Genomic DNA, 25,510 nt, shown 5'->3' on the forward strand with positions numbered 1-25,510 from the left:
GTTAAACTTTAAGACTACAGGAAAAAAGGTAAGACAAAATGTTTCAATGTCCCAATAATTACAAATGGTGCAGTATATTCCTAATGTAACGGAATTAAGAACATACAGAAATCCTCTTCCACAGCTAGCTTGAAAAGTCACCAATAGGGCTATCCAAATGGACTGTTTGAGCTTTGTAGAACAGTCAGATTGTTGTCAAGGAGGCAGCTCATGTGTTGTAGAGCAGAGGACCACTGGTTCAGTGTGGGGCAGGCAGACCGTCTGTACAAGAAGCTTTACTCTTAGCAGCAGTACGCTGATGTCGGTTCCTCTGACAGTCAAATAAAGCAACACAACATTGTCATAGTAGAGTATATTGTACTACACTCGTCAATCAACCACCCCGATGATTGATAGGACCATTTTAAAGCTCATTACAAAGACAAATCATACTGCGCAAATTGTGTTGTATTCCTCAAACTGTGGCCTTATGTTTGGGTGTACTCTAATTGTAAGTCTGAGTAGCGTCAAGTCTATTGACGTTCTAAATGAACATAATTCAGGAAAGAGCTGGCGACCGGAATGTAGTGACTCATCATCAACGAGAAAATGAAAAAAGGCTCCACCTTGTTCAGAGGACAAAGTAGGACAGTCTTTCAGTAGAACCCAAGATACAATGCAACAGGGCAGAAGGAAGGGTCATATTCTGTTCGATGAGCTTAGAAGTTCCACTTAATATCCCAAAATCCTGGAGTGGCTTTCTCTGTGGCTGTGTCCACCACCTCAACCTCCTCGTCCTTATAGCTGGGCTTCATGAGCTGCTGCTCTTCCTCTGCCGAGACATTCAGGGCTGGAAATACAGCAGGTTCATTCATCACTTCAGTACCAGGACAAAATAACTAAACAGTATAATACAAACACAACATCAGAGACACATCGTACATTCAATAAACGATCATTTTATCCGACTTTTGTTTATTTGTGCCAGTCAATAGAATAAATGCCTGTCCTCACCCGGGTGACAGGTGATCAAAGCTTCCTCCCATTGGCCGTTGGGTAGGCACTTAATGACGGGATTATGCGTCTGAAGGAATCCATCTTCACAGTAGTAGCGCACCTTGGAGTTGGTCTCATAGCGCAGGTGAATCTTACCAAACACATTGGCATTGGCGACGACAGGGGGCTGGCCACAAGAAGCTAAAGAGAGAATGCAGGTGGACATGGAAATATTAAAACCATGGACTACTGGTACGCTACACCGCGGTGGTGCTGGTGGTTGCGTACTCACAAGGGCCCTTCTTGCAGGTGTAGGAGAGGTGGTAGTTGCAGGGCACATCACTCCAGCGGCCTCCATCATGCCACACCATCACCACACAGTCCTCTCCAGAAAGGAAGTAACTGTCAGGCTGGCCCCGGTACCAGTTCTCATAGAGCTGGCAGAGAAAGATGCAGAGGATGCCGAAACAGGGGGAGTTTTACTATGGTTAGGTCAGGTTCAGCAGAGCAGCAGAATGGGAGGGTTACATATCAGGTCATTTTGGCTTTAGATATTATTAAACATAAATGAGGATGATCTGTTCAATCCCAGTTTACTTATGCATACGATTATGTTTATGAACGAACTAAACTGAAATTATATTGGAAGGGAAGACAGACCACGTGAGACTCACCAGAGGATTTCCGTCGGACCAGCGGAAGTCCCCTTCTATGGTTCTGTCATTCAGACCTGTCCACTGGTAATCTCTGTACTGATCTAAAGAGACAGGGAGAGAGATAGAGAAAGCTCACCGTATTTTATGCATGCAAACGTTAGCTTACCTACAATGGTGTAAAACTACTAACCACTGGAAAAACCTAAGGCAAAGTATTTCAAATTAATTTGTGAGAGCATATGAAAAACATTACTCGTTAAATAGAACCAGGATCAGGTGAGTAACCTCCATATAGCCACAAAATTCTGTTGAATTCACTTTTTCTGCATGCTTTCTGCAAATCTGGCTCTAACTTTCAATTGGTCCTCAGAAATGTGTTTGTGTTCTGCCTACTTTGGATTCCATTAGAAGTGAGTGTACAGGCCTGGGCAGTAAATTACACCAGGGAAAAAAATCGATTACATTGTATTTTGTTACACAGAAGATCATACAACATTACAGTACTGCGTGATCTTCCTTGATGCATTTCAAATCTTACATCTTTCTGACTTAAATAGTCTGGCAAATCATCGCAGGATTGAGAAACAAATCTTGAGATCCAAATGGGGAAATGGGAAAATAAAGCTTGAAAAGCACTAAGCCTATGAATATTAGATAATCTCCATCTTTCCAGACAAAGTACTAACACTGGCCCTACGGTGTTTAACGGTGAATGGCAGGTTCAATCAATCAATCAAATGTATTTATAAAGCCCTTTTTTACAACAGCAGTTGTCACAAAGTGCTTTACAGAGACACCCGGCCTTAAACCCCAAGGAGCAAACAACAGTAATGTTGAATTTCAGTGGCTAGGAAAAACTCCCTAAGGTCGAATTTTAGGAAGAAACCTAGAGAGGACCCAGGCTCAGAGGGGTGACCAGTCCTCTTCTGGCTGTGCCGGGTGAGATATTAAGAGTCCAATTGGAATAATAAATACATTTCTCTGGGCTAAATCCAGAGTCTATTTGATTTTAGACTAGGTCAGAAGTATGACCTGGTGGACAAGGACAGTCTCAAGAGTTGCTTATTTTCATCTTCGAAACATCGCAAAAATTAGAAACTTTCTATCAAAAACTGATGCAGAAAAATTAATCCATGCTTTCGTTACTTCTAGATTAGATTACTGCAATTCTCTTCTCTCTGGTTATCCAGACAAATTAATAAATAAACTTCAATTAGTCCTGTACACGGCTGCTAGAATCCTAACTAGAACTAAAAAATTTGAACACATTACTCCTGTCCTGGCATCCTTACATTGGCTGCCTGTTAGGGTTAGGGCTGATTTTAAGGTTTTACTCTTAACCTATAAATCAATACATGGACTTGCTCCTACTCACCTGGCTGAAATGATCCAGCCATACATACCTACACGTAACCTTAGATTGCAAGATGCAGGCCTTTTAATTGTACCTAGAATTTCTAAACAAACAGTTGGCGGCAGGGCCTTTTCTCATAGAGCTCCACTCCTGTGGAATGATTTGCCAATTAAGGTTAGAAATGCAAACTCAGTGCAAACTTTCAAGTGTCTACTAAAAACTCATCTCTACAGCACGGTTTATAATTAGGTGTAGCCTGGCTCGGGGGCGTGAAGGTGACCAGTAGGCTTGATACTGTCCACCCTTGCTGTCTTGCCAGGTGGGCTCTCGTCGCCACTGGGATGCCCTCCCTCCAATGCCTTTCGGGGGAAGAGTCACTGGCTTGTTGTTGACTCTCTGTTGCGCACTTGTGCAATTGGGCTGTACGCCGCTAGCAATACTCGGCCCTCATTCAGGGGGGTTGCGGTTGGTGGGTGTCCCTTTGGTTGATGCCTGGCAATGTGGTTGGATTGATTTCCTGCCTGTTGGGTCCTGTCCGGGGCCTCCCCCGGGTAGGGCCACAGTGTCACCGGACCCCCCCCGTCTCAGTTCCAAGGTGTTACGCTGCTATATTATTGTGCTGGGGGATATGAGGGATGTACTACTAACTTTTCTCAGTTTCCTCCAGTTTTACATTTTAGAAGGAGATGAGGTCCTGGTCCACACCTGCAGATTACCTGGTTTGGGGGGCCCGTTGCTGTCCCTGTCCTTGTCCACCTGGTCATACTTCTGACCTAGTCTAAAATCAAATAGACTCTGGATTTAGCCCAGAGAAATGTATTTATTCCAATTGGACTCTTAATATCTCACCCGGCACAGCCAGAAGAGGACTGGTCACCCCTCTGAGCCTGGGTCCTCTCTAGGTTTCTTCCTAAAATTCGACCTTAGGGAGTTTTTCCTAGCCACTGAAATTTAACACTACTGTTGTTTGCTCCTTGGGGTTTAAGGCCAGGGGTCTCTGTAAAGCACTTTGTGACAACTGCTGTTGTAAAAATGGCTTTATAAATAAATTTGATTGATTGATTGATTGAAGGACAGGGACAGCAATGGGCCCCCCAAACCAGGTAATCCGCAGGTGTGGACCAGGACCTCATCTCCTAAAATTTTAAACTGGAGGAGACTGAGAAAAGTTAGTAGTACATCCCTCATATCCCCCAGCACAATCATATAGCAGCGTAACACCTTGGAACTGAGACGGGGGGGTTCCACATGAAAGACATGAAAGAAGTTCAAAGTTGTTTAAACAAATACATTTATAAATGTTTCTAATGTTTGTAGATATTCAGTAAAACACATTGTAGGGTATGTTGTCTCACTGCATCCACACCTGTACACATTATTCAATCACATCCTCTAAGGCCGAAGAGGGCTCCAGCCCATCGGAAGTGCCCCCTTCCAGGTGATATAATCACGGCTTGCATTCCAGTACAGAAGCGAGACAGGCAAAGATTCCTAGATGTCCCTAAATGCGCTAAGCGATTAAATCGCTGTAGGCTCAGTTTGAGAGCAAAGAAACAGCAGCCAAGGTTCCTTGGACATATGTCCATTCCTCTCCTGCACACTCAAGGCAACAGCACCCTCCAGTGGCTTGGCCAAGCCAGTTTGCCCCGCACAGTCCAAGCATTCACTTTCCACCCAAGCTCCCACAGTGACAGGTTTTAAAAGGGTTATGCAAATATGCGAGCCCAATAAATAAAGCCCCTTCTCCACTGTCAGTCACTTGTTTGTCAAGAGCAGTAGATATGACAAAATACATTAGAAACTGTTAAAAAACCAATTCAAAACTGCCCTCGTGGTGGGTATTTTTGCCTGTTGTGACCAATGGCACACATTTTCACCCAGGAAGATGAGAACAGTAACAAGGGATTATAAATTCCAGTTCAACGTGACTTAGTCTCAATGTGTTCCGTTCCTGGGTTTTCAACAGGAAGTGTGGAACCACGTCTGTTTATATGTGCAGATTCATCTGGGTACGATTGTGCATTTTAGCATACGTATCCATCCATTGAGGTTGATGGCTCCTACCATAGCTGTCATTCCTCATCGGCTGTTAGGATGCGAGCAGTTCAATGTCGGGTGATGCTTATCGTGCAGCTCGGCAGTGGCCCCAAAGAGGAATCCCAAACTACTGTCACAGGACGCCTCAATGGGTATTTTTCTCCTTAATGTCTAGGCCCCCTATCGCTCTTCTTTCGTGGTGTGGAGAGGAAAGTGTGGTTGACTAATGTATGTGTTTTATGCAAGACAGTATCCCTTGGGTAGGCATCCATGGGCCATTTGTTTCAGTGCCCACTGGGCAAGCTAGGGATGTGACTGTATGTCCTTATAATGTGCCATGCTGATTGACCGAGTGAAAGGCATTGTTAGGTTAGGACTGTATTAACAGATACAAGGTATGACTCCCTGCTGGCCCGGTGCCATCTAGGTGTGTTAAAAAGTGGTTCTGAATTAGAGACTGATGCCCGAATTTTGATTGTACCACCGAGAAGACATCATTGGGCTTGAAAGGCCTGACTTCATAGTGTGTCCATGCGTGGATGCGATAACAAACCCCATAGTGTTTTGTACCTCATTCCTCATGTTGTACCCCTGTCAGGCAGTGGTTATTACAGCTGTAACTCTATGTTTTGAGGTCTGCTGTACCATTGATGTAGTCCTGTTCCTCGGGGGTCATGACTGAGACTAGATGGGCACCATAAACACGACACTGCTGCTCTGCCACCTCCCAGCCCTGACGCTGGCTGAAGTGTCGGTAACAGAAACCCATGAACTTTTCCCAGCCCAGCTCACACGCCTCCAGATCTGAATAGGAACAAAGTGAGTTGAGAAGCACACACAGTAGACAAAAATATGTTTGACATTCTTTTTAGTAAATAACTAAACGTGGTATTGTGTCTTGTTAATACTGTATGTTCCTAACCAGGGTAGGAATTATTGTACCTGTCTGGCACACGTCTCCTCGATAAGTAGGCAGACAAAGGCACTTGGTGGAAGACCCACTGTCGACACAAGTTCCCCCATTGGAACAAGGATTCTTTAGGCAGGCATCTGAAACACAAAAGACAGGGGCAACCAAGCAATAAAGCCAATGCACTTATAACAATAATACAATAGCTCAAATACAGTTGTGCTCAAAAGATTGCATAGCCTTGGAGAATTGGTAATATACTCACCTAAAGGATTATTAGGAACACCTGTTCAATTTCTCATTAATGCAATTATCTTATCAACCAATCACATGGCAGTTGCTTCAATGCATTTAGGGGTGTGGTCCTGGTCAAGACAATCTTCTGAACTCCAAACTGAATGTCAGAATGGGAAAGGTGATTTAAGCAATTTTGAGCGTGGCATGGTTGTTGGTGCCAGACGGGCCGGTCTGAGTATTTCACAATCTGCTCAGTTACTGGGATTTTCACGCACAACCATTTCTAGGGTTTACAAAGAATGGTGTGAAAAGGGAAAAACATCCAGTATGCGGCAGTCCTGTGGGCAAAAATGCCTTGTTGATGCTAGAGGTCAGAGGAGAATGGGCCGACTGATTCAAGCTGATAGAAGAGCAACTTTGACTGAAATAACCACTCGTTACAACCGAGGTATGCAGCAAAGCATTTGTGAAGCCACAACACACACAACCTTGAGGCGGATGGGCTACAACAGCAGAAGACCCCACCGGGTCCCACTCATCTCCACTACAAATAGGAAAAAGAGGCTACAATTTGCACGATCTCACCAAAATTGGACAGTTGAAGACTGGAAGAATGCTGCCTGGTCTGATGAGTCTCGATTTCTGTTGAGACATTCAGATGGTAGAGTCAGAATTTGGCGTAAACAGATTGAGAACATGGATCCATCATGCCTTGTTACCACTGTGCAGGCTGGTGGTGGTGGTGTAATGGTGTGGGGGATGTTTTCTTGGCACACTTTAGGCCCCTTAGTGCCAATTGGGCATCATTTAAATGCCACAGCCTACCTGAGCATTGTTTCTGACCATGTCCATCCCTTTATGACCCCCATGTACCCATCCTCTGATGGCTACTTCCAGCAGGATAATGCACCATGTCACAAAGCTTGAATCATTTCAAATTGGTTTCTTGAACATGACAATGAGTTCACTGTACTGAAATGTACAGTCACCAGATCTCAACCCAATAGAGCATCTTTGGGATGTGGTGGAACGGGAGCTTCGTGCCCTGGATGTGCATCCCACAAATCTCCATCAACTGCAAGATGCTATCCTATCAATATGGCCCAACATTTCTAAAGAATGCTTTCAGCACCTTGTTGAATCAATGCCACGTAGAATTAAGGAAGTCTGGGCATCCCTGCTTAGACTGCTGCCCCCGCGACCCGGCCCCGGATAAGCAGAAGATGATGGATGGATGGAAGATATCCATGTATATACAACGAGCATGACATAGCACTTTTTAAAGCTCTAATTGCGTTGGTAACCAGTTTATAATTCCACTAAGGCATCTCAGAGGTTTGTGGTATATTGCCAAATACATACCACCTGCCTAAGAACAGCTCTTAGCAGTGGTAAACTGGACATATACCACAAAACCTTGTCCCTTGTTGCTTAATTATACCACAGCTTTCAACCAATCAGCATTCAGGATTTGAACCACTTACTTTGTAATGTAGTTCCCCGTTGGCAAGCAATTTTCTTTTCAACATTTGGGTTTCATTCAAATAAAATGGAGTGCTGTTGATAGAATATGGGAATGAGGAACTTAACACAACACATAAGTGCTGACTAACTCTGAACATAGGACAATAGATAGGATGTGATGCCCGTTACTGGCCCCACACACCCTACTCAAACATCCCGTCCATACCTCCTGATAGGAGATGTCCATGTGACTGTCATAGGTTCTATGAATAGGCCCATGGACCGTAGGTCGGAACTTATCTTACAAGGGTACTTTGTAGGATAAATCTTTCTTATTGGAGGATAATGGGCTGTGTAATGGTGGGCTATGACCACTGACTGCCTCATATATAGCTCCGGAAAAAATTAAGAGACTACTGCACCTTTTACTTTCCTTTCCAAAAAAGTTGAAAAGGAAAGTTTTGAGTGAGGAACACCTTCCTTAGGATTAGGGTTATATAGTTCAAAATGTATATATGTTTGGCATTATCATGCCTTCCACACTGTTGTCATCGGTTCAAGTTGCATTGAGTCCTACCTGAAATATTTCTAGATGTCACGCTGGAAATACTAGGAGCGGCAGTCAGTTCCTCCTCATCAACGGCGTCTGGATATAAGGGCACTGTTGTCGTGGTGTGGTCATCATTGACCTCTATGGTGGGGGTCGGGCTGGGGGTCTTCTCAGGCTCTTCAGTGTGGGGACTGATAGAGTCCTCAGTGTCTAAGGTCAACCCACCGTACAACAGATCTTCATCTGCACGAGACTCCTGGGGCACAGTGGGCGTTGCCAGCGGGGTCTGGGACGTGTCAGGGAGCAGCTTGATCCCCATTTCCGTAGAAGGCACTTCTGTGCTCGATTCCGGTTCACTTTCTTCTGTACCGTTGATGGTTGCGCCATTGATAGATGAGGAAGTTTCATTCAAGTATGGGAATTCTGGTTCAAGGATGGCTGAGCTTTGTGTAGGAGACACCCCTGATCCTTCAGCAGATTTAAAAGGCTCCTCACCTAAATCTATGCCTAATGCAGAGCCTGAGTCTGAGCCTAACCCTGAGTCTGAACCTGAACCCAAGTCTGAGCCAGAGTCTGACCCTGAGCCCAAATCTGAACCTGAGCCAGAGTCAGACCCTGAATTTGCGTCTGACCCTGAGCTTGCATCTAATCCTGAGCCCGAATCTGACCCTGAGCCCCAATCTGACCCTGAGCCCCAGTCTGACCCTGACCCCCAGTCTGACCCTAAGCCCGAGGCTGACCCTGAGCTTGAAACTTCCTGGCCTGAGCTTGAACCAAATGCAGAACCTGAGCCGGAGCCTGAGACAATGTCTAAGCCTGAACTTGAGTCTATGCCAGAGCCTGACTCCACTCTGTCTTGGCCACTCTGTTCATCTCCACTCCCTTTCTCTCCAGAAGTTGTCTCTGGGGTAGCAGTGGAGACAACTTCTGGGATTTCACCCAAACCTTCTTGCTCAACCTTCTCAAGCTTTTCCTCCAGGGGATTAAACCCAGATGGAAAACTGGATTCTGGGATGTAGGTTATGAGGTCTCCCGGGGAGCTGGCCTCCATTTCCACGGACCGCTGTGTTGGGGTGGGGTTGGCTATTGGTATGGAAGATGTCAAGAGGGTGATGTCAGGTATTTCCTCATAGATCCCTGACTGTTGCTGAGTGGGATCATAAGCTGCCAGGAAACAGATCACAAACATTATTCAAACCTATAGTTAGGTCAGCCTGCCCACACTTTCTTTAAAAATATAATCATGCATGCTTGGATTTAATTTTTAAGTTTACTGAACTGAAATCTTGTGCACATTACCCCTTAAGCACAATACATCTTGTCAATGGTCTCAACATGTTTAGTGGTTGGGATCAGCTGATAAGGGTCCATCCCGACTGGGCTTAGAGTGACCAGGTCTCCTGACTCTGTAACAGAGCCTGTCTCACCTGTCTGGATGAACAATGACTCCAGTGATGGGATATGCTCCTCAGACTGAAGGATGCTGGCAGTGTGGTCCACGGAGTTAGTCAGGCGGTATTCAGCTGTGCTGTACCAGTATGGAGCCTGGGTGGTGGACTGGTCAGTGAACCGCTCTGTGGAAAAAACCGACGTCTCCTCGATACCCCCAGCAATGGCTTCCTCAGGCCTGATGGACTCGTCAGAAGAGGGGCTTGGGTTGACTGGGTCCGCGTCTGTGACTTGCCCAGACTGGCCCTCGCCAGATTCATCAGTTTTCTCAGGAGGAAATTTGTACACTGTTGGGCTTTCATTCAGCTGGACAGAGGATGTGACTGGGTATTTGGAGTCAGTCGTTGCCTCCACGAGAGCAGGTCGATTGGATTTTGAATTGCTGACCACCGGCTGCCAGGTTCCCTCTGAGGGCTCAAGGTCATGAGGGATGAATGTGGGGGTGACTGGCTCTTGGGATTCAACCGGAAAGGGTAGCTCTTCATGATAGACAACAGTGGGATCCTGGCCCTCAACTGGTCCCAGCACCTCCTCAGGCTGATTTGGGAACAGCTCCCCAGCAACAAATCCCAGCTTCTCTATGTGCTCTGATGTGTACTGCTCATCTGGATCTGGGATGGCATTCAGGGAGACCTGTTCTGTCACCTGAGCCAAGCTGGACTCCTCCAGAGGCTCAGATGGAATCACAATGTCCTGGCCGATGTCCTCTGGCTCTGTTGCCAGGTAGTCCTGGGGAGATTCAGTATGAGTGTTGCTGTAGCCTGTCAGATGTAAGGACAATTACTAAAACTATGCCTGAGAAGAACCTAGACTCCAGTAGGAACTGTTGAAAGAATGCCACTAATGAACCCCAAAATAGAATTTATATTTATGACTTCGAATGCACTTACCTCTGTAGCAGTAAGTGTCGTGGCGAGTGTGTGCTTCAGGAAAACCTGTCTGGTTCAAATGGCGATACACAGTCCTGACCCCAGGCTCGCCTCCGCCGCAACGCTCCCTTGGTGTGACGATGGGGTAGCGTACACTCCCATCCGCCAACCACCCGGGGCTGCAGGCATTCAGTCCGTCATTCCAGGCCGCATAAAGCTGACCTGTAGTCGCAAGTTCCGCTCCTTGAGCCAGACAGTAGGCCTTAGCTTCCCATAGGGTGAAACGTTGGGGGTCAGAGCCATGGAAAACTTCCCCTGTAGAGAAGTCAGGTTGTGTGATAACCTGCACTTAGTAAAACCAAGGAAGTACCCTCTATGTTCAATTTTCTTACCCTCTATGTTCTCCACATAACAGTATACATCATACAGCTCATCAGGCTCTAGCAGCCCATAGTTTCTCACTCCAGGATTCCCGTCCATGTCTCCAAAACATCCCTCTCGTGGCATCTGGATGGGATACCTGTGGAGAAGAGTATTAATACTATGGAGTGTTATAGTGTTATACAACTTTTATAGATATAAAGGAAGTCTATTAAAGTGGATGACACAATTCTGTGGTCTTTAGATATTTTACATGTATACTTAAGTCATTTCACCAATGCTTCTATCCAGAATTTTTTTTAAAGTTATGTTATGTTGTTGATCAGTGTTGGTAGAGAAAATGTTGTCTTTGTGCCTGGTCCTTACCTTACCGAGTGGTCTGAGAGCCAGCCTGCATCACATTGCTCGTATCCGCTGTGGTAGGCTGCCATGAGTTGCTCTGGGGTGGCGATTTGAGCCCCTATTTCCTCACAGGCTTCTCGGGCCCGCTCAAACGTAAAGGCATAGCGACTTGAAGCGTCTCGATAGTGGAACACCACTCCTGTTGAAAGTTCAGTCAGGGCTTTTTATGGAACTAAAGCTAAATTCACAAGCATGAACTTTTTCTGATTTATAAAGTTGGGACGCTGCGTAGAATGTAGATAAAAACAGAATACAATGATGTGCAAATAATTTAAATCCTATATTAAATAGAAAATAGTACATAGACAACATATCAAATGTTGAAACTGAGAAATGTTATTTCTTTCTTGAAAAAATATATTCCAGCTTAGAATTTTGAATTCAGTAACACATTTAAAAAATAGAGGCAAAAAGACTGAGAAAAGTTGTGTAATGCAAAAAAAATAAACCTTGTGGAATATCACACAACTAATTAGGTCAATTGGCAACAGGTCAGTAACATGATTGGTTTTATTTAAAAGATAATTCCAGAGAGGATGGGTGTGTCAGAAGTGAGGATGGGTTCACCACTCTGTGAAAGACTTCACGAGTGAATAAAATCAATTTAAGAATAACGTTTCTCAGCGTAAAAATTTGAAAAATACTTATTATTATCATTAAAAGAGAAATCTCTGTATGCAAAAGGACAAGGCTGAAAACCAATATTCGCTTGGCCCAAGCTCATTTAAGATGGATTGAGGCGAAGTGGAAAACAGTCCTATTGTCAGATGAATAAAAATGTGAAATTATTTTTGGGAATCATGGATGCTTCATCCTCTGGATTAAAGAGGAGAGGGACCATCTGTCTTTTTATCAGTGCACAGTTCAAAAGCCAGCATCCATGATGGTATGGGGGTGCATTAGTGCACATGGCATGGGTGACCTGCACATATGTGAAGGCATCATTAATGCTGAACAATAGGTTTTTGAGCAAAATATGCTGCCACCCAGACAACATCTTTTTCAGGGAAGGCCTTGCTTATTTCAGTAAGTCAATGCCAAACCACTTTCAGTCTGTATTACAACAGCATGGCATGTAGTAAAAATAAACAAAAAAACATGACCCTGAATAAGGAGACCCCGAACTGTCAAAATCCTTTATCAAGCAAGAATGGGAAAACATTTCACTTTCAAAACTACTGCAGTTGGTCTCCTCAGTTCCCAAACGCTTACGCAGTATTGTTAAAAGAGGTGATGCAACACACTGGTAAATATGCCCTGTCCCAAAATTTGATATGTTGCCTTTGTACTATTTTCAATTAAATATAGAGATAAATGTTTGCACATCATTGCATTCTGTTTTAATTTGCATTTTACACAGAGTCACAATTTTTTTGGAAATAGAATTCTATTAGTGCATAATCTATTTTGGTTGCGCAGTAAGATGTCAGAAGAATGTACAATGTGTCTTGCAAAACTATTCAAACCACTCACCAATTCTCTAATATTAATTAATTGCAAATAGTACACTGACATTTTGTTCTGTTTGGTATTTAATAAAAAGTTAATAATAATAAAATAAATCAACTCCAAAAATGTAATCAGAAATCTATGTAAATACATCTGATTGTAACGGTAATCCAGAAACATTTGGAAAACTGCTCTTTGCCAAAACATAGTTATTTTCCACAACATATTAATAGAACCATTGTTTCCATTACTCATAGAGATCTTAATACTGATGCATTAAATCAACACTATTTCAGCTATTTCAAAGAACATCTGTTCCAGCCCCCGGTAGGAGAAAACAGGTGCAGATGTTGAAATGGCACAGGATCTCTCTCAAAAACATGCCCAATGTTTCTGTTTTCACCAGTTTATAGTAGATTAAGTCCTCAAAGCCTTGATAGATGTAGATACAAGGTGGTCCACTGGGGCAGATCATTTGGAGCCAGGTTTACTTGCATGTACAGCACCATTTACTGCTGGCTTAGTGGCTCGTATTTATAAAACGCTGGAGTTATTCCAAAACTACTGAAAGCTGTTCATGTTCACCCACTTCATATGAGCGGACATCCCATCAAACGATTACCGCTCAATCTTAAAAATATCCTGTCTAGCAAAGATTCTAGAATATCTGATGAATACAAAGTTACCATATTTTCAGAATGATAATTGTTGTATTTTCAAAATGTATCAAACACGTTTTAGACCAGGATACAGCACTATGACTGTAACAACACTGGTTGTAAGTGATATTTTGTGTGAAAGATTATTTGTGTTGCCCTGTTTATTGACCTGTCTATGGCCTTCGACACAGTTGATCATTCCCTTTTAATTAGCAAACTGATATAATTGCATGCTTACTTGTGGTTTCAAGTCTTCTTAGTAATAACACAGCCTATTGTGACCGAAGGGGTCAAATCTGACTTTATTTAAGTAAGTGAAGTTTTACCCCAGGGGTTAAATGTAAGGTCCTCTGTTGTTCATGCTGTTTATAAATTACATTGGTGATACTGTGAAACATTGTAACATAGATTTTTGTGTTGATGATAAAATACTGTATTCCACTGCACCATCTATGAACCAAGCCTTTGTCAACTTACAATCTGACTTAGAAGCATTACAGAAGTCCCTTTTAGATCATAAATTAGTGTTGATGCTAAAAAAAAATACATGAAAGTCTCAGTCACTTGAGAGATTTGATTAATCTTCAAAAAGTACCACCCTGGATAGAACACATACAAATTCCCTTTAATAAATTTAAAACACACGTTACTGATCTAGTAAAAGAAAATGAAAATCAAGATTGGATCCCTTTATGGTAATAGAGCCTGTCATTCTTTTTATATTAAAAAAGAAATGGTCCATACCGCATTTATGTCTGCCTCAGACTAAGGCGATACAATCTATATGCAAGCCACAGCTTCTACATTTAAACAATTAAATGCTGTCTGCTACTGTGCCCTTCAATTTATACCTGGGGATAGATTTGGGACTCATCATTGTATTTTTAAAAACGGTTGGATGGGCCTCCATGTAAGACAAGAGAAATAATTAATTACAGGACAAAGGATTGGTTTCCATTAGATACAACAAGGTTAGTCTCTGAACATGGAAATATTTATAGGAAAATCTATACTGAAATATGTAGTTTATACAAATATTATTTGCAGACCTTAGGTCATTCAAGTTTATGCTTAAGTACCGCAATAACAATGTCACGGATTTTCAAGGGTAATGATATCAGGACATTGACTTTGTATTGTGTCCTGCTGAAAGGAGAATTTCCTCCAAAGATCCCTGCTGATAAGAAGCATCATCACAGCATGATGCTGCCACCACCATACTAAACTGTAGAGAGAGTATGTTGGGGTAGGGGCAGTGTTAGGTTTGCACCACACATAGTGTTTTAAGCTCTTGGTCGCATCTGAACACAAAAACTTTTCCTCCATAGCTGCTGGGTCTTTTGAATGCTTTTAGATGTTTGATTTTAATGCTGGGTCCTTTTAATGCTTTTAGATGTTTGATTTACTGCTTCTTTCTTACCACTTTCCAATACAGGCCAGTTTCATGCTCTTGATATGGTTGAAAAGTGGACCATTCTTCCACTCCCTTCAACTGACCTCAGTAACTCTTTAAAAGTGATTTTAGCCTTTCAGTGGCTTCTCGATCAAGTCAGCTTCTTCTGTGAGCTTTTTTGGAGGTGCCTGGGTGGTGTGATAAAGCTCCTGTGCACACGGGAATTTGGATATAACTTGGATATGTTTTGTACCCTTTTCCTTATTTATGCATTTGTATCTCTAATTTCTGTTGAATGCACTTTAGTCGTAATTTTCCTTCCGTTTCACAGCCAGACCAATGATCCTTAAACAGACTAGTTTTTATCCAGAAAATGTGACAGCAACGTTAATGGATCATGGCTGGATGCTAATAGTACGGTAAATGTCCTGATAAGGGCAATTTCTTCTGTCAGTGTAAACTGGGAGCTTCCGCAACACAGGGGTGGAATATTCATTAGACAACCAACATATTTCCACATTTTATTTGCCAACATAAAAGCATTGTCACCTAACAATAATAGATTTTGAGTGTCAGTGTTTCAAAATAAAATATCTAACAGAATAACATGTCATTGCACCATTTGTAATTCAGTAAAAATTTTTAATTGGTCAGAGATTTTAATACTTTTGCAATGAACTCGGTTACCTAATGAAGAATTGTATTGCTAATGTACAGGCAGTGTCATTGCTCTCGTTTGTAGGACATTCTACAGTATTTCCCTTAAAGTCAACCTGTGACTAAATCCATTCTGAATAACTCACTGCCTGAGACGCACACCCTGGTATGTGTACTTCTGAGTTTTAAATGCCATAAGTTTGGCCTCACCTTTGACCTTGACCGGAACCACATCGGCAGCATCCTCCAGGCCCTGCTGAACCTCGCAGCGGTAGAAGCCAGAGTCATTGTACTGCAAGCCCTCCAGCCTCAGGGTGAGGTCAGCTGGGGAGGAGGCATAATGGAGCAGGGAGGCTCGGTCCTTGTAGGTTTCACTGACTTTCACCCTGTCCCCTCGAGCCACCAGGATCTCAGCTTCGTGCCCCTGGGACAGCACACTCCACTTGACCCGGGGAAGGGTTAGCACTGCGTGCCGTCCGTTGGTGTTCGGGGGAGGGTGGGACAGAGACACCAGGCATGGCAGGGTGAGAGAGCCCCCCAAGATTGCTGACATGTGTGGTTTCGCAGGGATGGTCACCTGTAGAAGTTTGGAGTCATCTAGAGAGTGCAGATCCAAAGGATTACATTTCTAACGTCGTACAATAAAACAAATCATTGTGAACACAATTGGTATGTGTTTGTTGTGTGTTTGTTGCGTGTTTGTTGTGTGTTTATTGTGTGTGGGGTGGGCAACAGGGCTTCTGAGGGTGCAGTTAATGGTCTTGGTAGAAGTGCTGTAACTACATACAGGCGCGTGCACTGAGCCCCTGGACATACCGGCTAACCATGCTGTTACACTCATATTCTTTTTAACGATTTAGAGTGTGTGAAGCAAAAACAAAGACAAAAGTGCCCCACTGCCCTTAGATGTCAATGTCCAGAGATAATGAAATAAGTGTCATTATAGACACTGAGAGTGGACTTCCTGCACCTGAGGCTTGGCTGGGAGAGGACGAAGGCAGCACCAGTGGATAGATGGCACACAGTAACATAGACAGCAGCATCTCTGATCTGCAGTAAGACAGAAAAGAGAGGATGGGTAGAGACACCCACAGACAGTGGCAATATATTGAAATGTTAAATGGACAAATGAAAAAGCATACTAAAGACATTGAAAGAGGCAAAGGAATCATGTGGACTCCCTCAATATCTCTCTTAGTGGCTCCCGCTGCAGTCTCTCACACACAGCTGAGACCAACACAGGGTCAAGCAGCAGTGCAGTCCCTCTGGTTGTAAACCCAAATGTGGAGGTGTGGAAATGTTGTGGATTTAAAGGATGTAAACACAGCAGCCCTCCTTTTTTGATGTGAACTGGATGTACAGTCGTGGGCTAACATAATTTTAAATAGCTCACACTGTCTCTGAAATTAAGTTGAAATGGTCTCCATCTGCACCTCTTCACTAGCAATTTTGCCAAACTCTTGAAGGGAGACTTCCAACTGATGTTTTCAGATCTCTCAACAGGATTTCAATAGGATTTAGATCTGTAATCATTGCTGGCCACATGTCACGCACATGTTTAAGGCGCCCAGTGCCAGAGGGAGTAAAGCAACCCCAAGACATCACAGAACCTCCTCCGTGTTTGACTGTGCGGAAGGTGTTCTTTTCTTTAAAGGTTTAATTTTTGTTTTCTGTAAACACATGGTGTGCTTTACCTAAAAGCTCTAATTTGGTCTCATCTTTCCACAGGAGATTGTCCTAGAAGAACTGTGGCATGATCAGGTTTGTTTTGGCAAATTGCAGCTGAGGTTTCTTGTCTCCTAGCAGTGGCATCCTCCTGTGTCTCCTACAATCCCACCCCCTTTCATTCAGTTGGTGACGGATGGTGAGACTTGAAAGTGTATCTTGTTTCTGAAGGACATCTGGAATCTGTGTGGCTGTCAATTGAGGTGCCCTCTCCACCATTTAAACAATCTTTTGCCACAATTCTCTATCAAATGTTCTCTTGTGGTCACATCAAGGGGGTTGGCTATAGTGGCTTGGGCTTTGAACAACATGTATGGTGGAAATTGGCACATAAGAGTCCATTCTTGGCTACAATCTTGGGTCTGACCTCAGAGAATTTCTTTTCGTTGTGGTACACACAGTGGACAAAACAGGAGAGTAATTTTCTGTTCTTAAATAGGTTAATAGAACTTTCATAGGACTTTCATGAGATTTTCATATTGCAAGAACCTACCTAACTCACCACAGATGGGTACAAATTAAACTGCTAGAGGGTGCCAATAATATTGTCCAATCCATTTTAGAATTTGTTTGTGAAATAAGCTAAGATTTAGTAAATAATAAAAATTGTTTGGTTTTGTTTAAATCCAATACCACAGAAATGCATACAGTATAAGCATACGTGAAGAGATGACTTTCAACAGTTTTCTAGGAGAAATGTTGCATTATTTAAAGTGCAAGGCTGCCAATACCTTTGGCCATGACTGTATATGAATGTATGCATAGAGCCATTCATCAACATCAGGGTAAATTAATAAACAGTTGCAAATGGACATATTTTGCCAATCACATCAAACTCTTAAGAGGTAAAAACTATGGCTCACACATCAGCACTGTATTAGGTGTTCTCAGGGTTGGGGAAGCTACTATGAAAATATAGTTTAACAAGCTACCAATTACTTTACACTGGAAGTAGTTAAGCTACAATAAATGCTACCCTTAAGAAAATATAGTTTACTAACCAAAATTTTCCTTTGAAAAACTAGTTCACAGCATCAAAGCATTTTAGGGGAATATAAGTCCAAATTACGTCACACATTTTTAACAACTACAAAAACAGATTCCAATGGAGCCAGTGTTGACAGATTTTGTGTTTAATTAAACACAAACTGTTTAAATGTGCACATTAAGCAGGCTATTCTACCAAAACACATCATTATTTGCCTTGTGATTTTACTGGTAAAACATTTCACCAGTCAAAAATGAGGCCATTTTAATATTGCCATTTAATTTCTTTATAAAAATGTGTTAGGTCTGATGAAAACAAAAACAAGTTCACCAAAGCTTTACCAGCACACACATGACCTGCTACAAAAGCTTAATATTTTGTTTGGTCTATTGCACCTAAAAAACAAGGCAATATATGGCGTGTGTAGATAGTGTGTGAATCAATAGAGAGCGGGAATATTCCTTTTACAATGAAATCCCAAACCCCATCTCACTAACACAGAACTTAAAATGTAATTCCCTTTTCTTTTTATGCATAAATTTGTTTAGTACCTTAAGTTCACAACACCACTACATGGCCAAAAATCTGATAACTACTCAAAACATTAGCAATATTTAAGTATGGTTCAACTACCACCAAGCTACCACAAATTTAAGTTAAATTACTAGTTCACCTACAGTGGGGAGAACAAGTATTTGATACACTGCCGATTTTGCAGGTTTTCTCACTTACAAAGCATGTAGAAGTCTGTACTTTTTATCATAGGTACTCTTCAACAGTTACAGAATCTAAAACAAAAATCCAGAAAATCACATTGTATGATTTTTAAATGCACATCATGCATTTTATTGCATGATATAAATATTTGATACATTAGAAAAGCAGAACTTAATATTTGGTACAGAAAGCTTTGTTTGCAATTACAGAGATCATACGTTTCCTGTAGTTCTTGACCAGGTTTACACACACTGCAGCAGGGATTTTGGCCTACTCCTCCATACAGACCTTCTACAGATCCTTCAGGTTTCGGGGCTGTCGCTGGGCAATACGGACTTTCAGCTCCCTCCAAAGACTTTCTATTGGGTTCAGGTCTGGAGACTGGCTAGGCCACTCCAGGGCCTTGAGATGCTTCTTATAAAGCCACTCCTTAGTTGCCCTGGCTGTGCGTTTCGGGTCGTTGTCATGCTGGAAGACCCAGCCACGACCCATCTTCAATGCTCTTACAGTCGTCCTGTCCCCTTTAAAGAAAAGCATCCCCAAAGAATGATGTTTCCACCTCCATGCTTCACGGTTGGGATGGTGTTCTTGGGGTTGTATTCATCCTTCTTCCTCCATACACAGCGAGTGGAGTTTAGACCAAAAAGCTCTATTTTTGTCTCATCAGACCACATGACCTTCTCCCATTCATCCCCTGGATCATCCAGATGGTCATTGGCAAACTTCAGACAGGCCTGGACATGCACTTGCGTATGCACCTTGCGTGCGCTGCATGACTTTAATCCATGATGGCGTAGTGTGTTACTAATGGTTTTCTTCGAGACTGTGGTCCCAGCTCTCTTCAGGTCATTGATCAGGTCCTGCCTTGTAGTTCTCGGCTGATCCATCACCTTCCTCAAGATCATTGATGCCCCACGAGGTGAGACCTTGCATGGAGCCCCAGACCGAGGGAGATTGACCATCTTCTTGAACTTCTTCCATTTTCTAATAATTGCACCAACAGTTGTTGCCTTCTCACCAAGCTGCTTGCCTATTGTCCTGTAGCCCATCCCAGCCTTGTGCACGTCTACAATTTTATCCCTGATGTCCTTGCACAGCTCTCTGGTTTTGGCCATTGTGGAGAGGTTGGAGTCTGTTTGATTGAGTGTGTGGACAGGTGTCTTTTATACAGGTAATGAGTTCAAACAGGTGCAGTTAATACAGGTAATGAGTGGAGAACAGGAGGGCTTCTTAAAGAAAAACTAACAGGTCTGTGAGAGCCGGAATTCTTACTGGTTGGTAGGTGATCAAATACTTATGTCATGCTATAAAATGCAAATGTATTATTTAAAAATCATACAATGTGATTTTCTGGATTTTTATTACAGACCTCTACATGCTTTGTAAGTAAGAAAACCTGCAAAATCAGCAGTGTATCAAATACTTGTTCTCCCCACTGTACATGTAGTTCACATTTGATGAAGTCCTACATTTTCTTAGGTATGCATTTATTTCGCTGCTGCTGTAAGCAGTTACATCATCAATGAAGACAAGTGAGTCAGTTCCAGTAGCAGCCATACATCCCCAAACCATAACACCTCCTCCAAAATATTTCACAATTAAGGTGACGCTGTGGATCTTAGGCAGTTCCTTTTCTCTTCACATTCACACTTTTCACTTGCAATCACTCTGGTACATGTTGCAATTTCTCTCTTTCTGTCTACAATATCTCTATAACTCTGCAGATACTTGTACTTTCTAGCAAATGACCTCTTCTTTAAAAGCTAGGTTATTTAAATACTTATAGATATATCTTGAAAAATAAAGTATATAAAGAGCAAGTAGTAGAATATTGAAATGTATTTATAAACCCAATTTGGAAGGTTTTGGCATGTACAGCGTATGCATAGGTATTTGAAATAGTATTTGAACCCAGGTCTATGTGTTGATAGGAAGGAGCTTAGTGTCTTTTAGTTTCAGTCAACTAGAATGTGTTAGAGAGTGACTGTCTGTGTCCTTGGAGTAATCCAGCTGGCATGAGTCAGACTTTGGGAGCTCTCAAGTGTGAGCAGAATTCTGATATCCCCTGAAATCCCTCTCTAATTGTCTGTGCTCTGGCGTCTAGGAAAATGAAGTCTTTTTTGGTGAATTCCTCATTAGCCTCCATTCAATCCTCCACAGTCCTATAATGAACTATAGAAGCAGAAAACATTGATATGCATTGCATTCCTTTTCCCAAACTTGTCAAACATTTTGTCCATATTAAAACAAGATTTCAGTTCATTTAACAGGATTGACCTTTACTAAATCGCTAGTAATAAGTATGGAAGTAGGGAAATACATGGATAGTTGAACACTTCAAGACATTTTGGAATTAATTTGGTTTGAAATTTTCAATAGTCTGTACATAGACTTATGGCAATTTAGCATGTCTTTGTTTATTGAATTATCAATGTGCTCTATATTAAAGGGCACTTTAAATAGTATAACCGACATTTAATATTTAACATTGGTGCACAATTTCAATTTTCAGGGATGCAAAGAGCAGAATTTTTTGGGAAATTACCCAATAATTTCCCATTTTCTTTTATGGAAATGACAGCAAGCACCAACACGGTCACTCTGCCTTCATCCATTCCTCCACTCCCAAGCCTTGTTCCACCCCACAAACACGCCCACCCTCCAATCCTGGCTGGCATTACCTCAAATGACTCCATCTGCCCATCTCTAGGGGCAACCCATACCTCCTTCACAGGCACAGACTGACAGGAAGCAAAACGTGGGGTGTTAGTGGCTGAGAAAGACAAAGAAAGGGGTTATGGGAGAGAGAGATGGTGGCCCATAAGTGTAGAGTGCACTGAGTGCAGCAAGAAAGACAGAGAGTGTTCAGTTGGAAGGGCAGGGAGGAAGTTTAAGTGTGATTCAGCAGTCCCACTCCAACAGGGCCGTACAAAGGAGAAGGACCAGCTGAGGGACATTAGCACGAACGGACATTAGCCATTCAGCTTTAGCAGTAGCTGTTAGCCATGCCAGCCAAATTGACTGACTCATGGAGATGGATGGAGGGTGGGGGCCTTGACATAATTGTAGACTGTGCCACAGGCGGATTAGGCAAAAATGCAGGGCAGCTGATCGCTTTAAGGGCTTAAAGGAGACTGTCATGGCAAACTGGCAACTCTCACAACAATACACCAAATCTGTCTACTTTCCTCAGTCAACAACACAAAGATGGTGCAATGACCTATTTAGACACCTCTCATTTGCAATAGAAATGAATTTGCAGGGTTAATTAAACATAACAAATGGCATTTATTTCTCACGGTACATTCCAGTCATTAAAGTATAGATTTTTATCAGTTGAGAAGGATAACCTTGATTCCATACTTTCCTACTGGAAGAGATCAGGATAATGGTGTGGCTCAGATGGTTGAGTTGATACTGCCAAAACCAACGTTGCAGGATTTGATTTCTGCTGGGACTAAAAACACGGAAATGGTATTAACGTATGACAAGTCACTTTGGATCTCAGAAAAAGCTAACAACCTGGAAATTTCACACACTACAGTCTTTCCAGTATGCAGAAAGTCTCTGGGCGAAAAACACCAGGGGCCAGAGGTCAGGGCCAGACTCAGTGAAGCTGACAGACCAGCCACAAATTTAAATAACCCCTCTCAGATGAAGGCAAAACAGGATCCTACCCGACACCAGATTTGGGCAACTAATACGTATTAGCATGAGTATATTGGCCACACCCTCTCGTGCCTTAATGCTTATTTTATTTAAAATGCTTACTACCCAAAAAACAGCCTTAGTTCGACGTTCAGGTTCCTAAGACTTTTGCACAGTACTGTACATATATAATTAGTTTCTTTCCTTGAGAGAGGGGGGACAGCCCTCCCCTGGCCTCTCTCTATAACTATTCCATACAGCCCACTTGAGCTGCTCACCACACCTCTCGTCATATATCAGGGAGTGCATTGTGGTTGTCTAATCCTGAGACCATAGTGATGAGTACATCCAGGGGCCACAATGAGCTTGGTGGGGGGAGTGGGGGTTAAGGCTCTTTCAGATGCAAATACAAAATAATCTGATTCTAGGATTTGAAAACAATTCTACTTCTCCATGTAAAAGTGCATGGTTTGTTGACAAAGTTAAAAGGTGTCTTGCTGTTTCACAAAAAATCTCTGTATTAGCCCACTGAAATACTTATTGATAGAATGGCTTTTCATTCCATTCCAACAAGATGTGTATGTATAAATCAATATGTTCAACAATGCCACTGGTTTACTGTCAATGTAAAGCATGCTGCCATTAGTTTATTGAGTATTGCCACCACCTTTGGCAAATTACAGGCAGACACCTGAAACATCTGCTTCAAAAACACGTGACACTCCTTGCTCAAGTGACAGCATTTGAGTGTCGCAAAAGTGGACACCTACCTTAAGCCTGACGAGTAGGTTTCACACATCGTACATTAACATAATCCCTGGTTACAGAATGTCCATGTATAGTCAATTTTGCTTACGATACAAGGTTTATTTCTACTGGTATAATGACAATGTGCTGTACATCCCATGCCCCATATCTCATACTTGTATTTCTTTGCAAGTACACAATAACAAATTCATTTGAAATGTGAAAACATTACAGCACTGTGGCAGATGCATCTAATATATATATTTATTTTATTTTTTTCATTTTTTAAAATAAGCATACATTTAATACTTGAAATTTGTGTTGATGGTATTCCACTTCTTGCCACTCCCTGTCTTCGCCAAAATGAGCGTGCACACACGCCCACGTCCTTATACACGAGGCTCTTAATGGGAAATAGATGTGGACTAGATCGGGAATGACAAGGATTTAAATTTTTACTAGACTAATACCAAGATAAGGTTAATGGTATTTATGTTGAAGGGAAACAAATGACTTAACATAAAAATAAACGTCCATGAAATATTGGTGTCACCTGCATAATAGAAGTAAAAGTAAACCAAAATAATTATAATTTTGTATTTATCGCTACAAATATGTGATATGCATTTTCTATCTTTAGTTTGCTCAAAATATGACACATTGTAATTAACCATCTCAGTTAAGCAAAATGTAGGCTACTGAGCAAAGAGTTAGAAAAGTGTGGGCCCACAACATTTTATTCTGACAGAAAAATGACAAGCCTAGTATGTATCAAGCACGTGCTAAAAAGTGTACCTATGGGCTACACATCCATCACATACCTCGTTTAAGCGTCGCTCAAAGGTATCCTTTGTTTATCTTTGTCCTTGAAGTGGACTCGACAGGTGCAACTTGTATTTTTATTATTCAGCCAAATTTGCAAGAACTTAATCAAATGGTTGTCAGGTAGCTTACGTTTCATTGAACAAGGTGTCGACTTGAGCTCCGTCCGCCAGCGAAGGAAGCAAGGTAAAGAGGAATTGGAAGAGAAGGGGCAGAGATTTACGCAGAACAAAATACAGCCTACTTTTCCCCTCCGACTAGGAATTTGTGGGATGGTGAAGAAAGGGGGTGGGGGACAAGGATGCTATAGAAAGATATCGACGTTTATTAAATAAATAATCAACCCCCCACAAGGATGGAGGTAGACGAAATTACTATGCGGGAAAATACAAAGGTAATATCTGAAGTTGAAATTCTAGTTCAGTCAACACAAAATCTATGCTGGATGTCCATTATCGAGTCCCACAAACAGCATCGCAGATAGAGCTCTACAATAAAAACAATTAAAAGTGTTTTTTTTCCCAAGACGTTGCTATTTGGGATATTTTAAGGAGCTCGAGAACAGTCATGCGTAAGTGCTTACCAATGATGCAGTACTGTCTCAATCGCGAAAATGCGTTTTTTCAAACGTATAAACGTGCTTTTATCAGAACAAAATTAGAGGCTTATATCCAGAACCATTTAGAGGAGCTATAGGATTGCTGTCTTGCTCAAGGACAGAACGGCAGATTATTTTACTTACCATCTATCTAGCAAGAGATCTGTTGTTTGACATTTAAGTTGTGTAAGGAAGCTTCTCAACCTTTTTGCCACCAAGGCCCCGGATCCAAGAAAATATTTAATCAAGCCAATAGAAAACATGACATTTTCCCATTTTTCTTTTGGCTCAAATTATTACAGAAGTGTATGCTTAATTGCAAAAGGAAATAATGTGGTCAGTGAATTGAGATCTTTTACAAGGTAAAATTCATGTCATCCTCAAGGGTTACTCTGTCACATTTCTCTTATATTACTGAATAACAAATGATTTCATTGACATTTTGTTCTGTTTGACATTTTAGAAAACCTGAGACATTGGTTTTATGTTGTGATATATTTGTAAGATAAAAAAAGAAATATGTTTCTTGCATGAACCTAGTTGACACAGGTGAAAGAAACAATCACCTTAATCAATCAATCAAATGTATTAAGCCCTTTTTACATCAGCCGTTGTCAGAAAGTGCTTTTACAAAACACCCAAGGAGCAAACAACAGTAGTGTTGAATTTCAGTGGCTAGGAAAAACTCCCTTAGAAGGCCAAAATTTAGGAAGAAACCTATAGAGGACCCAGGCTCAGAGGGGTGACCAGTCCTCTTCTAACTGTGCCGGGTAAGTATATTAAGAGTACAAATTGTAATAATTAATAAATGCATGTGGGCTGA

General features: G+C 42.0%; 1 protein-coding gene across 8 annotated transcripts; it reads right to left on the reverse strand.

Annotated features, from left to right (window-relative positions):
- Positions 1-72: 72 nt before the first annotated feature.
- On the reverse strand, positions 73-24,594 carry bcan (brevican). Of its 8 annotated transcripts, XM_010901581.4 has the most exons (17): positions 24,089-24,594; positions 23,568-23,692; positions 22,236-22,329; positions 21,554-21,645; positions 16,413-16,492; positions 15,653-16,039; positions 11,249-11,423; positions 10,894-11,021; positions 10,523-10,816; positions 9,611-10,393; positions 8,211-9,347; positions 5,965-6,072; positions 5,668-5,826; positions 1,650-1,732; positions 1,268-1,412; positions 994-1,176; positions 73-829 (listed from the first exon to the last, which is right to left on the reverse strand). In XM_010901581.4, exons 4-17 carry the CDS (start codon positions 21,574-21,576, stop codon positions 699-701), a joined length of 3,816 nt encoding a protein of 1,271 aa, XP_010899883.2. In that variant the 5' UTR covers positions 21,577-21,645; positions 22,236-22,329; positions 23,568-23,692; positions 24,089-24,594; the 3' UTR covers positions 73-698. The 8 variants fall into 8 exon arrangements, with proteins under 8 accessions (XP_010899883.2, XP_019897107.2, XP_019897106.2 ...); XM_020041548.3 differs by lacking the exon at positions 23,568-23,692 and having other exon boundaries at positions 24,222-24,594; XM_020041547.3 differs by lacking the exon at positions 23,568-23,692.
- Positions 24,595-25,510: the final 916 nt, after the last annotated feature.

Source organism: Esox lucius, chromosome 20 (assembly GCF_011004845.1).
Source record: "Esox lucius isolate fEsoLuc1 chromosome 20, fEsoLuc1.pri, whole genome shotgun sequence".
In the NCBI taxonomy this organism is placed as follows: Eukaryota; Metazoa; Chordata; class Actinopteri; order Esociformes; family Esocidae; genus Esox; species Esox lucius.